The sequence below is a fragment of the Hemicordylus capensis genome, chromosome 2 (assembly GCF_027244095.1).
Source record: "Hemicordylus capensis ecotype Gifberg chromosome 2, rHemCap1.1.pri, whole genome shotgun sequence".
In the NCBI taxonomy this organism is placed as follows: domain Eukaryota; kingdom Metazoa; phylum Chordata; class Lepidosauria; order Squamata; family Cordylidae; genus Hemicordylus; species Hemicordylus capensis.
The window spans coordinates 62,182,166-62,196,640 of record NC_069658.1 but is presented as its reverse complement, the minus strand read 5'-3'; the positions used below and the strand labels follow the sequence as shown (position 1 = coordinate 62,196,640).

The 14,475-nt window shown below is 47.0% G+C and overlaps 1 protein-coding gene across 6 annotated transcripts in view; it reads left to right on the top strand.

The window, feature by feature from the left end:
• FAM172A (family with sequence similarity 172 member A) overlaps positions 1 to 5,005 on the top strand; it is a 324,812-nt gene extending 319,807 nt beyond the window's left edge. For all 6 annotated transcript variants that reach the window (XM_053293928.1, XM_053293933.1, XM_053293932.1 and 3 more), the window contains one exon: positions 1,779 to 5,005. In XM_053293928.1, coding sequence (XP_053149903.1) covers positions 1,779 to 2,045 — 267 coding nt within the window. In that variant the 3' untranslated portion in view covers positions 2,046 to 5,005. The remainder of the gene's footprint in view (positions 1 to 1,778) is intronic.
• The last annotated feature ends 9,470 nt before the right edge of the window (positions 5,006 to 14,475 follow it).

Genomic DNA, 14,475 nt, shown 5'->3' with positions numbered 1-14,475 from the left:
AGCTCTCCTTCAGGGTAGGCCAGGGCCATCATGTCCTTTATTGTTGTAACTCCCAGATTGTGATACTCTCACAAAACTGTTGCTAGGCAACAAATGTGGTTACCAGGTCTCAGCAAATAGCTGAAGGGGAGAGCAAAGTGTTGCACCATTGTAGAGTAACCATAGCAATGACCTACTATTACAGAGTGGAGAATTATCATTAACAATGTTAAAGTATCATACAGGAGCCTGGGATCTGGAAGCTTCCCAGCAGCATCTCTGCATAATTGTGTTATTTAGGAAGAGCTTGGAACTCCTTCAGGGCACCTGGTTGCTGGGGTGTTTTGTGGGAGGGAGTAGTAGTAATATTACATCCTGTTGCTGTTTGATTTATAAAAGCAATACACTGGGTAGTAAAAAGATTTTGGGACTCTTTGTCCAAGTAAATGTGAGATGGGAGAAGAATAAAGAAAGAAAAAGAATACCAGAGCCTCTCACTTTTCCAGACTTACAGTACCAGGATATTTAAACTGTAGGATGTACAGCAATGTATCGCTATTATCACTCTATATATATGTTTACAGAAGGTGAAAGGGACTGTGTCACCAATTTCACTTTCAGTTATTATACTACTAAAGGGATAGCTCTAGGTGGGCATGAGTGTGTTGTTAAGCACAATAATAAAGTTTCCCAAGACTGCCTCTTTCAAAAACTGGGGGTAAGAGTGTGCTCGAATGACCAAGTGAAAGGAGGACAGGGCTCCCTGTATCTTTGCGAGTTGTGAAGATGTGGGGATTTGGGCAGGTTCAGGGAAAGTAAAGAGAAAAGCTGCATGAGCTGACATTACCATATAACTATTAAAGGCAAAGGAACCCAATCCTCCTCTGCACCTGTTGACTCTAGTAAGGACAGTTCAACCTGTGAGGCTAGGGGCCACTAAGGCTGGCTGAGTTGATCTGACACCATTTCAAAGCAATTAACTCCCAGTCCAAGATTCCTGTCTTTATAAAGTAAGGATAATTGTGTGTGGTGGTTATAAAGACAAGCAAGACATAGACTATAAAGTATCTTGAACCTTAAAACACATGTAAATGAAAATAATTAATCCCACTGGGGAAAATCTGAATGTTTGGTGGGGGAAGAGGCAGACAGAAAACTTGGCACTAAACGGGGATCCTTTCCCCCTTATCAGTGAGAGCCTGCGCCTGTCTGAGCCTGGTTAGCAACTTCTTTCCCCTAGGGCTTAATTTGAGGCGCGGTTCAGCAAAAGCTGTTCACAAGGTAGGGGCCCTGGTGAAATAGGGGATAGCCTCCTAGCATGTGCAGAATGCTGAGCTGGGATTAGAGGAGAGGTCTTGTAGGCCGGCTGGAGCTGGCCACCTCGCTTTTTATAAAGGAAGCTCCAAGTTTAGAAATCCCTTCCCGTTTGTGCTGATTAAGGCTCAGCCCTCAAGAGCCAAACTCTGACTGCAGGTATTCAGAGGAAGTGGGCGCAGGCTTGCAGGCACGCAGCGCAAATCGGCTAACTCCCCGGCAAGTGCGCATGAGGTCCTCCTGCACCCTCCCCCCGCCCCAGCGGCGGCAAAGAGGCTCCTCCCTCTTTAAATACTATGCTCAGAAACGTGGTGTGCGTGTGTTTATGGCTGGCTGTGCGTGCGTGGCTGACTTAATGATGCCGCAGCTCCTCAGGCTGAGCCCTGCGCCTTGCTGTTGCGGCAGGGCGGGGAGAGCGATGCCCTCCTCCTCCTCCGTCAGTGTTTCCGTCAGTGACGCGGTGCTCTCCTCTTTCTGTGTTGCAGGTACAGAGCGGCACGAGCTCACCTCCTGGAAGAGCTTCCCGTCGATCTTCAAGTTTTTCAGCGAGGCGATGGAGGCGAGGACCAGCTCGGGCAAAGCGGCTCCGACACGGCGCTCGCAGCGCATCCGCTACGAAGAGCTGTAGGGCGGGCGGAAGCTGGCGGCTGCCCGCCCGAATGAATGGCTCGGCGGTGCAGGCGCTCTGCAGTCCCAGCCCCTCATTAGATTGTTTTCTTCCTAGAGCACAGGGTCGCCGTGTATACATCTAAGTAGCGTTTTGCATTATTTCTAGATGAGTGCAACTGTCAAAGCAATATGGGTTCACTGGTTGTACTTCCTGTGGGCTGTAGCTTGGATTTCGGGCTGCCCATCAGTGCGCAGATTAAGGCTGACAGCAGCACTGCACCGCGCAGCCTGGTGCAGCTCTAATTGCCCTGACATAGCCCTGCACCGAGCTGATGGCAGGCCTCTGCGGCTCTTCCCCGGTCCTAGCGCCCGCCTCTTTCCAGTGCCGCTTGCCTCCTCCCAGCCTGCCTGTTTCTCTCACCACACCCCACCACACCCAAATCGCCCAGTAAACAGAGCTCGTTTTATTTCTCATGCATTTTTAACGGCGGGGTTTTAAACCTATCTAAACAAGTTGCCGCCCAGCCGTTAGGCTTTTTAATAATTGTTTGCACACGGTTTATCTAGGGTTTTTAGTCATTTTTTTAAAAAATCCACAGACTCTAATAAATTTCGGTGGCACCATGGTGGCGCTCCTAAATGATGCGCTTTGATTTCAGTGGAACTTTTGAGTCTTACCGCCACCTAAACGTGTTTCGGATTCGTGTGCAACCACAGAGAAGACTATTTTACTTTGTTCCTCTCATTTCTACTAAGGCTGGGGAGAGGCTGCCCGTCAGCTGAGAGGCTGTGCATCAAACTAAAATAATAAATATAATCAATAGGTACTTTGTTTTTATTACGGATGAAGATTTGAGCGATTCAGCTCAGGGCTTCTGTAAATCTGAACATTTAAAAGGACTTAATTTTACCCCCCAATGCACCGGCTGTTTCTATTGAACGCTCTTTGCTTTGGGAGATTTGAGGTTTCCGGAGAGTTTCCTGAGTCATTTTTAAAAGTGGGAAAGATGTTTTAGCGACAAATGTAATATAGATCAAATAATACCAGTGTTTAAAATATTGCTTCTAATATTTGGTTGAAACGTTTATTTTTTATTCGAACAGAATATCTATTTTGTGACAGATCAAAATAACTTTTTAAAAATGCTGTACGGTACCAAGACACCGCATCTCCGCTCTCAGCAGCCTTTTTCTTGTCCGAGGCCGAGGTGGGGAGGCGACACGATCTGCTGAAACCAGGTCCGCAACTGTGAGGGCCAATTCCCTGTCTCCCATGTAGAAAGACCTTTTCTCATTCAGAAGGCCATCACTTTGAGGGACTGCTGAAGCCTGCTGAGTTTTACCTTAACTGTCTGGAGACACTGTGAAATACTGATAGCAAAAAAGAAAGAAAGAAAGCATGTATTACTGACGTTGCTAATCACTTTTTATTATTGCCAACATGATTTCATTTTCACATTCCGTATATTTCTCATCACTTTTAATGACTCGTGGCTCTTTTAAATTCCACATAGGCCTGAAGTCCATATTTTGTCACCAAGTGTTTCAAGTAGTCATGATAGTGAATAGTTCCTGCCTGAACCACAAGACGAACTCAAATTCTGCCTCCAAAGCTCACCAAGAGGGGAAATGAGCAGAACTGAGAATACCAGCAATCTCTTAACTGCTCGTGGGCCCGATCCGGAAGGCTCTGCCCAAGCCCTTCTAAATGCCAGGCTCTCCCCACCCAGAGTGCAACTTATTAGCCCGGAAGTTCCACACAATTCAACGCGGCTGAAGACATCTATTCTTCACCATTGGACGGTGGCCCGTGGGAGTTCGTGCACAGTGCTCCGGGAACGCCTCTTCCTTTGAACCAGCTTTGCGCAGAAGTGGTTCCTTGCGGATGGTGATCTTGGCTTTTTAAAAAGCGCTTGTGTGTGGCTTGTTCTAAAGTTAGCGTGCAAGAACACTAATCACTATTGGAACTTTTCACGTTGTTATACTAAAGTGATCCTTTCTTGGGTGCCTCATCTGTGATGTTATTTGGGCAGAAGAGGGATCACATTTCATTCATGAATTTTTGATTGATTCCTCCCACCCTTTAATGAAAGCTTTGTGATTTTAGAACACTTTGGAGAAATGGGGGGGGGGATTTTGGCCTTATTTGTACACGTGTTTGAAACTGCTGTTGTAGATGATCCGAATGTGTTATATCTGGAATTAAGCCTCCCTTTTCAGTGTAAGGCCGGGGAGGAATCCCCCGTCCCCTTTGATGGAAACTCCACCGCCGCCCCCTTGTAATCTCTGTCGATTCCAAAACAGGGCCAAGAAGTGACTTGTGTTAATTTGTAGTGTCTCACTGTGTCCGGTGCATCACTGTGGAGCTGCCTGAACTCTTCTGCTTTCCCCCCACGTTCATTCCGGCGGCATTTCTACATTTCCCTCTCTTGCTAATTAAGGTCCATTTAGATCTAAAAACCACCATGTCGTCTAACTGGATTTTCTTCCCCTTTCAAAAAGGAAGATGCGATCCGTAGTTGTACACCTTTCTCTATGATTCGCTTCCTAAAAAGCTTTTATCTAGTCACGCGTTTACTTGTTCACACCGCTCGCACACAATCATCCTGCCACCTGTTTTCTCCTCACTATCCTGTTGTTGTTTTATTTATTCCTCGTCCCTCACTCATACTGATTGCAACCCCGGGGTAGTGTTCCTGGTCAGTGGTGTTGGTTGCAGGGTTTGGGGGTTTTGCTTTTGATTTTTCGCTCCTCTTCCTTATTCATGGACTTGCATTTCCTTCTATATATAACATCGTTGGCTTCTTCCGTAATCTAAAAAGGAAAACAAACCTTAGGCTGGATTCTGTCGGACGAAAGCCTGTGGGCCTTCGCAAGGTGCCAGATCCCGCCACATGACCCTATTTTTGAAAGTGTCGAAGCTGAGATTTCTATTACTACACTTGCGGTCCCACCAGCCTCTGGCCCTGCGTCGTGCCCACTGCCTGATATGTGTTCTCGCTGTTTCTGGACCGAACTGTAAAGCACAGGGTGTTGTTCAAGGTTTGTCTTTTTTCTGTTTACACTCAACCAATAATAAAAAAAGGACGATTTCTCTTCTAAATGTCGGGTGTCGCTTCCTTGTGTCCAGGTTTCCTAAACGGCTCCAGGAGGCGCAGGAACCCACGTGGGGGCTGTTTCTCAGCTCACCGGGCCCAACCGGGTTGCAATGGGTACCTGCTCTAGGGTTGTCCTCAGGTGTGTCTGAGTATGCGAGCAACAATAAGGTCGTCTCCCGCCGCTTTAACGGATCTATGGGTTGGGGATGCAACGTCTGAACACATGTAGAGATAATAAAGGCCTTCCAGTATACCAACAAAGGGGTATACTGTCAGGCTTGAAAACAGTAGCGTCTTAGGGGTGTATGACTTAAGGAGGGCATGCTTAGAAACAAGGTGGTTTTTCCGCACCCCAAGGAATACACGATTTCGTGTGTGAACGCATCAAGAAAGGCAATTTATTTCGTTCCACTCCTCACCGAAACTAGAGTGCCAAACGATCGGCCGACTGTGTTGGTTTGTAGCAGCAAAAACAAGAGAGTTCCCCTGTGTCACGGAAAGAGGGTGAGAGGGACTTCCCCAGCCTAGAGCTATTCGGTTCTTCTGCACAGCGTATCAACTCAGCAACTTTCCAGGCGCTGCCTGCATCCTTCTGAGCCTGGCGATGGAGTTCTCCCTGCCCATCGCCCCGCCCGCTCCCTCTCCCTTCTGGGATGGCCCTGGGACCCCCTGTCTCCCCAGGCCCTCCACTAAGGCTGAGAGAGAAGGCCTGCGCCAACTCAATCCGCAGCTCGTTTCTGCTAAAGTAACGCATTCTTGTGGCTGCACTTCTACTTACTTGGGAGTTAGCGCCACTAAACTCAGTGGACTTTACTTGCGGGTAAACATGCCTAGGTTTGCAGTGCAGGTCGCGTTTGACATCTGCCTGGCTCTCGCCCAAACAAGAACGATCGAGATTGGGCCTGCTGCCCGGCGGAGACAGAGTCACTTTGGGCCTTAAGACGCAACTGCCTCTCCCTGTCCAAGGGATGAAGCCTCTTGTTTTCCTCTATGGTTTCAGTCCAATATAAGGGCGATAAATAGAGCCCGATGGCTGCCCACATTCGTCACAATAAGGGCCCCCTCTCCGCCGCGGGAGGGGCAGTTGTGCTGAGGAGGGCAGAGGCGGGTGGTGGTTGTGGCTGGTTACATAACGGCCAGGCAAAGTGCAGCCCCAACTCCCATGCTGCCTTTAAGCCGCCTCTTCTTGCTGGAGACGGGAGAGGTGGTAGGCGGGGGGGGGGGGTGTCCCCAGCTAAGTCTCGTGGGAGTCAGTGGGAGTGGGGTAAAAGGCAGTCGCCATTTGAGGCCTTCCTAGCATAGCGCCTGAATTATTGCATCCTGTTGGCTTTACACTCAGGAGCTTCCAAAGACAAGGAAGAGACGTCCGTGGGCTGAAAGAGACGGAGCAGTCGTTGAATCAGTCGAGGGTGGGGGGGGCAGATTGCGTTGGATGGCCTTCTAGAAAAGGGCTGTGGGGGAGATGTCAACTGAAGACCTCATCGTGGATTTCTGCCTGGGCTGGGGGTGCCTGAGGTTAGGGGATAGGAAGAGGAGGGGAGACCACTGCAGTGCCACTGGCTCCTTGCTGTGGGATTCCAGAAGCCCAGCAGTCGGCTGCAGCTCTTTCAGCCTCCCATGCTTGGACCCTGGCTGGATCCTCCAAGTGCATGCTTCTTAAGGGAGCGCATTTATTGAAGGCAGGGGTGTAGTTATAACTCAGCAGATGGGTTCAAAGAACCCGGCCCCTAAGCTCCAGAGCGCCCCCCAGCTCCACCCCGCCCTATCTTCTTCACTATCTCCCGAGGGGTGAACAGAGGCCCTCTCTCCCCTAGCTACACCCCTGATTGAAGGCGCCTGGGGGGCTTCCGGTCCTTGCTGGCTGGCGTGCACATGCGCTAAAAGTTTCCCATCCAAACCAACTTCTGTCTGGGAAGTGCAGGAATCCCTGTCCTCCTGCCCTCTCTCCACCTCCAACCCAGGGGTTGTGTGCACGCTCCCCGGTGCACCTTTCTTCCGCTGCAAACTGGACCACTTCACTCCCTTCCATCAATATAAAAAGGAATAACGGGGAGGAGGTTCTTCGTCTGTTACTCATCCCTTAGCAGCTCTTAGGACTTATAAGCATGTTTCTGGGCTTGAGGAAATCTGTCGCGCTTTAAACTGGGACAGAATCAACCACCGGAATCCGAGCAAAACACCACCACATACACAACCCCATCACAGGCAATCCCACTTTATCTCTTGCATTATTGTTAATAATAATTTACTTAATACTATTAGTGTCCAATAATGAGGACATTAAAGAAATTACATGATGTATTTTTAGTTGGCCAGTCAGGAATTCAAACATGATGTAAGTTATTTAATTACACAGAACTCTTCATCGGACAAATCAGTATTGGAAGCAGAAAAATGTGGAATCAGATCTGTACCTTTTACTCAGTTTAGACCACAAAGTACAGGTATCTCTGTTTTGGCTTAAGTTAATACATATATGATCTTATTCTGCCTTTGGAACTCCAATTTTTCTTGATAAAGAGATGTATAATGCCAAAGCTTGCAACATTCGAAAAATCTTGGTTGATCTCATACACAGTAATCTTGCTGATTCTATGACTTTATTTCTATGGGAACAAGCTCTTGATTTAGTCGTGTTTGTTGTTATTAAAGGTTTTCTTTGAACAAACATCAATAAACACCAATAATTAACAACATGTCAGTGTCAAGTCACCTTCTGCTTCCGCAACCCAATAAATTGGTCCAAAGTGCCATATAGTAGCCTTACTCATCCCCACTTTTGCTCTTCAGTTTTTTCAACATGGTGTTTGTTAACCTCCCAGTAACCTTGTGAGACTGTTAAATGTGCCCATTTTACTGCTGGGCAACTGAGTCTGAGAGGCCGACTCTTATCTCTGTCCTTTTAAATAAGAAGTCTCTGAGTACCAGTTGCAGGGGAGTAACAGCAGGAGAGGGCATGCCCTCGACTCCTGCCTGTGGCTTCCAGCGGCATCTGGTGGACCACTGTGTGAAACAGGATGCTGGACTAGATGGGCCTTGGGCCTGATCCAGCAGAGCTGTTCTTATGTTCTTATGTAAGTCTGCTGGGGCTATTGAAAAGAAGTGTCCATGATAATACCCAAGGTTGTTCGTTCAGCTCAGCATCTTCATTTTAATAAAGAATTTGACAAGGATTCCTGCTCAGCTGAAGTTGAGTGTTTGAATGTTTCTTTCTCCAAAGAAGGGCAGACATTCTTCTCTTCTCTTTTCTGGTTTTTTCCTTTTGTCTTTTTCTATTTAGGAACTGATTCTCAAACACAATTGAAAATTGTCATAGAAAAAGAAGAGTCTACATACTTTTGCTCAATTTTTCGATTACAGCTGAAGTTAAAATAACCTGTTAAAGTACGTGAGGCTTATTTCTGTGCGGATCTGATAGGTAGAGAGACCACGTTAGTGGTTGATTTAGTCTCCCAAAGTTGAAAAGTGAACTCCCCCAAACTTTGCAATCTCATCACCACCACCACCGTACACACCATCCCCCCCCACCCCACTTTTCTCTCCAGTTTCGGAGTGCGTGTGTTTGTGAGCATTTCACCAGATCAGTGACAGCTCTTTATTTGCATAATTATATGCTCTGGTCTGAAGAGAAAACTAACCCCCAAATTTCATGGGTCACCAAACTGCGACAATCAATGTTTTATCACGTATGCTAAGCAAAAACCTAAGAAGCTATATGAAGTTTCTTGGGGAGTTTTTACTCCTCAGAAAATTAAAAGACGTGGTGCCCCTTGAATAGATGCAAAATCTTTCCAAGCTCTTTGTAACTGAATTCTGTTTGAAGGGGGAAACTAGAGATTAACACGTAGGTCTGGGCCGAGGAGGGGGGCGAGAGACCCTCGACCGTTACTTCAAAGTCGATTTCCAAAAGAAGTTCCGCTGCATTTCGCTCGCCAGATCCAAATACTGTAAGTCGAATTTGCAGCAAGATGGGAAATAGTGACCACTTGGACAAAGAACAGTTTTGCTTGGTTTCCTATCTCCACCATACAAACTCTTTGCTTTCAGACTGTTTTCCTTTCATCTATCCCCCAGTCATGGGTGGGGGGAGATTGAGGGGGGCGTATATGTATAATCTAATCTATATTGTCTTTAAAATTGGACGCAATGATGACCCAAATGATCCCCCCGCCGCCCCACAACAGGATTTGTTCTGGTCCATCAAGCGCACAATCATCTCATGCTCCAGTTAGGAGGCACTATGAATTTGGAATTGGAGCAACCTGCATTGTTCGTGAAGAATGGGCTTTAAGGCTGACCACAAGCCAGCAGGACAACCGAAGAAGAGGGCTGACTCCGAATGGGAAGGGGAAACGCCTCCATTGGATGCAACGGAAATCGGTGTGAGGGGCGCCGAGTCTGGCACAGGAAACCCAGTTGGGTTTGAATGGGCTTTACCAGCTCCGTCTCTGCTGCTGCTGCTGCGGGATTCGGAGTTTGGACTCCGCAGTTGACCAGCCTTCAGGCTCAGAGGGTGGCTGAGAGCCGATGCGGTTCTCTGGCATCTCCAATATGATTTCAGCACCAGCCCGGCCACTTGCACTTCCCCCCCCCCAGCCATTTCCCTCCTGCCATCTTTGGTTAAGGCCGTTTCAACCCTCAGAAGCTGAGAGCAGCTCTGAGGACTTGGGAAGAAAAGGCTCTCGGCCAGAGGCCCCGCGATGGCTTGGCCAGGTGCGCTTCTCCATAGAGGGGGAAGAGCTGAGAAGCCCCAGTCCCTGCAAGGCCCGGCCGCCTCTTCCCCTTCAGAGCATCAAATAAAGCCTCGCCTCTTCACCTTCGCCAGGAATCCCGGCAAGCTCAGCTGGAGGAAGATCTGATACTCTTCTGAGCAGTGAAAACTTCAAAAGAAGCGCGGGGGCGGGAGTGGGGGGGGGAGAAAAAAGGAATAAACAAGCAAATCCTCTCAAGTGAAAGGAGAAGCCTATCGATTGCTATGAGTCGGGCTGCATCGGGTTACCTGGCTCGTAGAGCTCTGGCCAGACTTCCTTGGGAAACGGAGCAAGTCGCTCACCTTGACGGCAGAGCTTTTGCAAGGCAAATGGAATAGTTAAACGCCGCTCCCTGCAGTCGACCTAGATGAGTCTATTGGGGTCAGGTAAAGAGGACTCCTTGCCGGAGAGACACACCGGCAGCTCGGAGACAAACCACACAGTCCTGGATGGGGGGAGGATCGAAGGGAAGGCCCCGCTTGGCTCCTTTGGTCCTTTCCATCTAATCTCTCTTCTCCCACCCACATAAACAACTCCACCTGACTTCTGTCTTCCAACCTTTGCTTTCAAATTGCTATTTGGGGAAACTTTGGCTAATAACTTCGAGCCACCCATTTCCATTTTTAGTCAGATCATCTCGATTTCCCATAGGATAAAAGGCTGGAGATGACTTTGCATTAGCAAACTCTTTGAGTAGATTCCCTGAAGCCAGCCAGAGCCTCACGCCCTACCTTCGCCCCAGTTCTGCCTCGGATTTACATATAGCTAAGACAACTGTGAAGCTAAGAAACATCTTGCAAAAGAACCCTCCCTATCTATAATCATATCAAGTAAAATTTCGCCAGTTTTTCTGCATGTGTCTATGAATCCTCTTTCTCACTATACTATTCTATTAGTTACGCATATATAACCTTTCTGCCAGAGCTTTAAAAGTGCTGTTATTTAAAAGTTGGATGTTTTCCTTACATAGTATTCAATTAATTATTTCACCTTCCCTCTTCCTAAATGTTGTTTAAATTCTTCTCTTAAAAGTTTGCAACACAAACCTTGAAATTTAAATGAATTTTAAGGGAGAAGCATGATATTCTATTAATTAGTAACCTTGATTGAGCTTCTGTACACCTTTCCCTTCCTTTGGTACGAATCAAAGCAACCATTTGCTTCTAAAAAGGGACAGGAATAATTGAAAGAGAAGTAATAACCTCTCCATTGATTGTTGATCAAGCCTTCCTTCAGCTTGTGTATTTGCACAGCCTAAAGTCATTATAAAGGGGAAAACATCCTTTAAAATATAAAACCTATGCAACCTGGACACTTGAATGCCCCAAACCATGATTTAGACCACGGAATAACTTTCTCTAGACGTTCTTTCCCTTCAGTCTCTGTTAGCATAAGGAGCAGCTTATAAGTTTCCATTTTTAACCTCCTGTGAAAATGTGAGGTTGAAAAGACGGATATCTGTAAGTAAAGGCAGCGGTATCGACTCAGCCCTTCAGCTTTTCGTCCACCTGTCCCAATTAGAGCAGAAGGTGATGCTTTGAGTGTTTCCTCCCCGCCCCCAAACTGTGTTCAGGATTCAGAACACAGAAAAACCAGGACGAGCTCTGGGTACCAGAGTCCCTCAACTTCTACTTGTCTGCGGGGCGGGGGGGACTATTTGACAGACCTACTGAGGCTGTGGCAGCCTAGATTCAGAAGGGCTCGGCTAGGAGAAGCGAAGCGAAGCTGGATCTGCTCCTTCCACTCCCTGTAGCACCATGGACAGCGCCTAGTCCTCGGCTCTTTCTCGGCCCCCAAACTCTCTTCCCGAGACGCCTGTAAGAGCCCTCGTTGCCGGAGGAGTCGGCTGGGCTCCCCGCAGATGGTTCCTCGCATTCCACTGGAAGCCAGGAACGTGTTTCAGGAGGAAAGCGTTCCAAACGCCTTCCCTTTCTACTTCTTCGGAGCCCCACCCTATGCACTCTCCCGGCCTGATCCAGCGGCCCTCTCTTCCGCACAGGACTTCGTTTTCACATTCTGCCACCTAGCAGATCTCACGCCCGCCCGCCCCCGCTCCCCCGCCGCCGCCATCACTATAATGCCATGCCCACTCTTGGCCACTCTCCGCTTCTCTTGCTTTGCCTAGTTTAAGACCCTCTTAATTGATCTCTCTGCCTTTAGGGTGTGGGTGGGTGTCATGAGTTTATCTTCCCCAAGTCAGCTCTGCCTTGGCCTTTTCAGGCTCTACGAGGAGATCCGGGTTCTCCTGGCCCCTTGCAATGTAGATGGTCTCTTCTTCTTTGATGTGCGCCTACTCGGAGCAACCCCACTCCCAGACAGCTGGTTAATTACGGCCTCAGGAGAGGCACCCCAGAGCCACCGTCCAACCTTAAAGCTGAAGAGTCTGACAGCAACTCACTTGACAGCCCTCCCCCTCTTTCTCTACCCTTCTTAGACTCCCCTGTGCGAAACGATCGGCCGGTCAGCCGATGTGTCTCAGCCCCATAACTTTACCTCTACCACTTTTCCCTTCCAGTCTCACCACCTGCTGCGATCGTCGGGACTCCAAGTCCCGGCTTCCCCCTCCCCCTCCCCCTTGCATTCTGGTGATGCAGAAGGAGGGGAAAAAATAATAATGTCTCTTTCCCGTCTCTTTGATCACGTCCCTGTCATTTTAGCAAACAACCTGGAGCCGTACAACTTGTAAAGTCAAGCTATTTACGTGATCGCTATTTAAATCCAACAAGATGCTCACACTGCTCATTAAAAACGTTCCGCTCGAGCCTTTCTCGAGGTTGTTATCAGATCCCTTTCATTTGTTTCTCCGATCAACCCGAATTACAAAAGTTATAAAATCGGCTGTTTGGATAGTTACAGATTTCCCGGCTTTCTGATAAAATGCCCCCAGCCCCATCTGAACAAGAACTCCGAAAAGTCACAGAAACACTCAAACTTCTAAGATATTAAATCCGTAGAGTGGCTTTCGGGCGTCAGCAAAGCGTCCCTCGCTTAAAAAAAAAAAGTTACACTAAACCTGCTGTTACAATAGCCTTTCCTATCGGAATCTGAGCTCAGATAAATGGCGACTTAGCTCTGTATTTCGGGGCGTTTTCAAAACGTGGTTCCTTTCATCCGTGAGCTTAACTCTTGGGGCCAGACTTTGCTGATGAAAAGGGTTCGCTACAAGATCACAGTCGAATTATTCGTTTTTGTGTAGCGGGTCTCCCGGCATGTTCACGAGGAAAGCCGCTTCTTTCCTTTTCTCACGACGATTATCCCTATTTAGATTGATTAAATAAGCTCGTTCCTTCCCTCTCCTCCTATAAACATTTTTTCCCCTCGTTTCTCACATTATACGAGACAGGTTCATAGGAAGAGTTATCGGTAGTCTCAGTTTAATCTTCTCCTGAGCTCACCAAACCTACAAGGAAAGGGCGAAATTATTTGCAACTCACCCAACAGGGCAGGGGGAGAGGGAGGGAGGGGGGCGTTTTCGTTTTTGCAGCCTGACCTCCAACATATAACTTAGGGATTCAACTTGCTCTTGTTCCAGAACCTGTTGCATATGTCTAACTTCAGAAGGCTGAATACCTTGGGGTGTTTCTAAAACTTTGTAGTGGCCGGTTCTTGTTAGGAAAACACCAGCAACATCTGAATCTAGTTGCCTAAAATTAAGACTTGGCTTTAATTGGAATTAAAGACGGAGTAGTAGTAGTAGAAGAAAAATGAAACGCCACACCAGTTTTAGTTTGTTGAAGACAACAAATTTGACGAGTTATAGTTAGATGATTGTACACTGAGATTTAGGAAGACTACGGGTTTGTGTTAGGATCTCTCTCAGCTTTGAAATTAAATATTTGGTCCTTACTCATTGGACTTTTCCAAAGCGTTTGCCCAGCTGACTCACAAATAATTCGATCCAGAAGTTGTCAATTTTGCATTAAACCTTCAAAACTCAGTTGCTACGAAATCTTCTTCTTTCCGGACATTTTATTTATCTCCCCCCCCCCGCCCCCCCACCAGATCATTCGGAACGTGAATAGACAGTTTGTAATTTCTCTAGTGTATTTTTGAGTCATAATTTTAAAAATAACTCTGAATAGAGGTCATCTACAACATGTTGCAGATTTGAAAAACAAGGCAAATATTTGAAAGGCACCGGTGATTGGATGTCCGACATGATGGTATTTTCAATTATTTTCTCTTCAATTATTTCCCCCATTGTGGTTTTCCTTGTGTTAATGTTCTTTTTCTCTCAGTGGTGCCATGCGCCGAGAAATTATTCCCCGCTTTCTTCCCCTTTTACCTCCAGTAACCCTTCAAAGTCTTTTGAAATTACTTTTCTTGTCTTTTGGCCATTTGTCAATGTCAAAAAGTACCTGGACTATCTAGTCAAATAAAAGTGTTTCATGTATACCTTGGTTATATAAAAAGAGTCCTCAACAGGGTGAATAGCCTCCCAATGAATAGCCTCCCATTAATGTCCGAAGTGCATATTGGGGATTTCTGGAGCAAATAAGCAGGTTCTCAGTAATATTCTAGATAAAACTGCAGAATCCTTATTAAGTTTCCTCCAGAATAGTGGAGTTCCTATAGAACACTGTCAAGAGCAATTCATTTTAAGCAATATTAGGGAATAATATTATATATTATTAAGGACTATTTTAAGCAATATTATGGGACTGACATGCAACTTTCTACCTTGGTCTTTGCATCAGTAAATCTCAATTAGTTGTCTGTCTGTC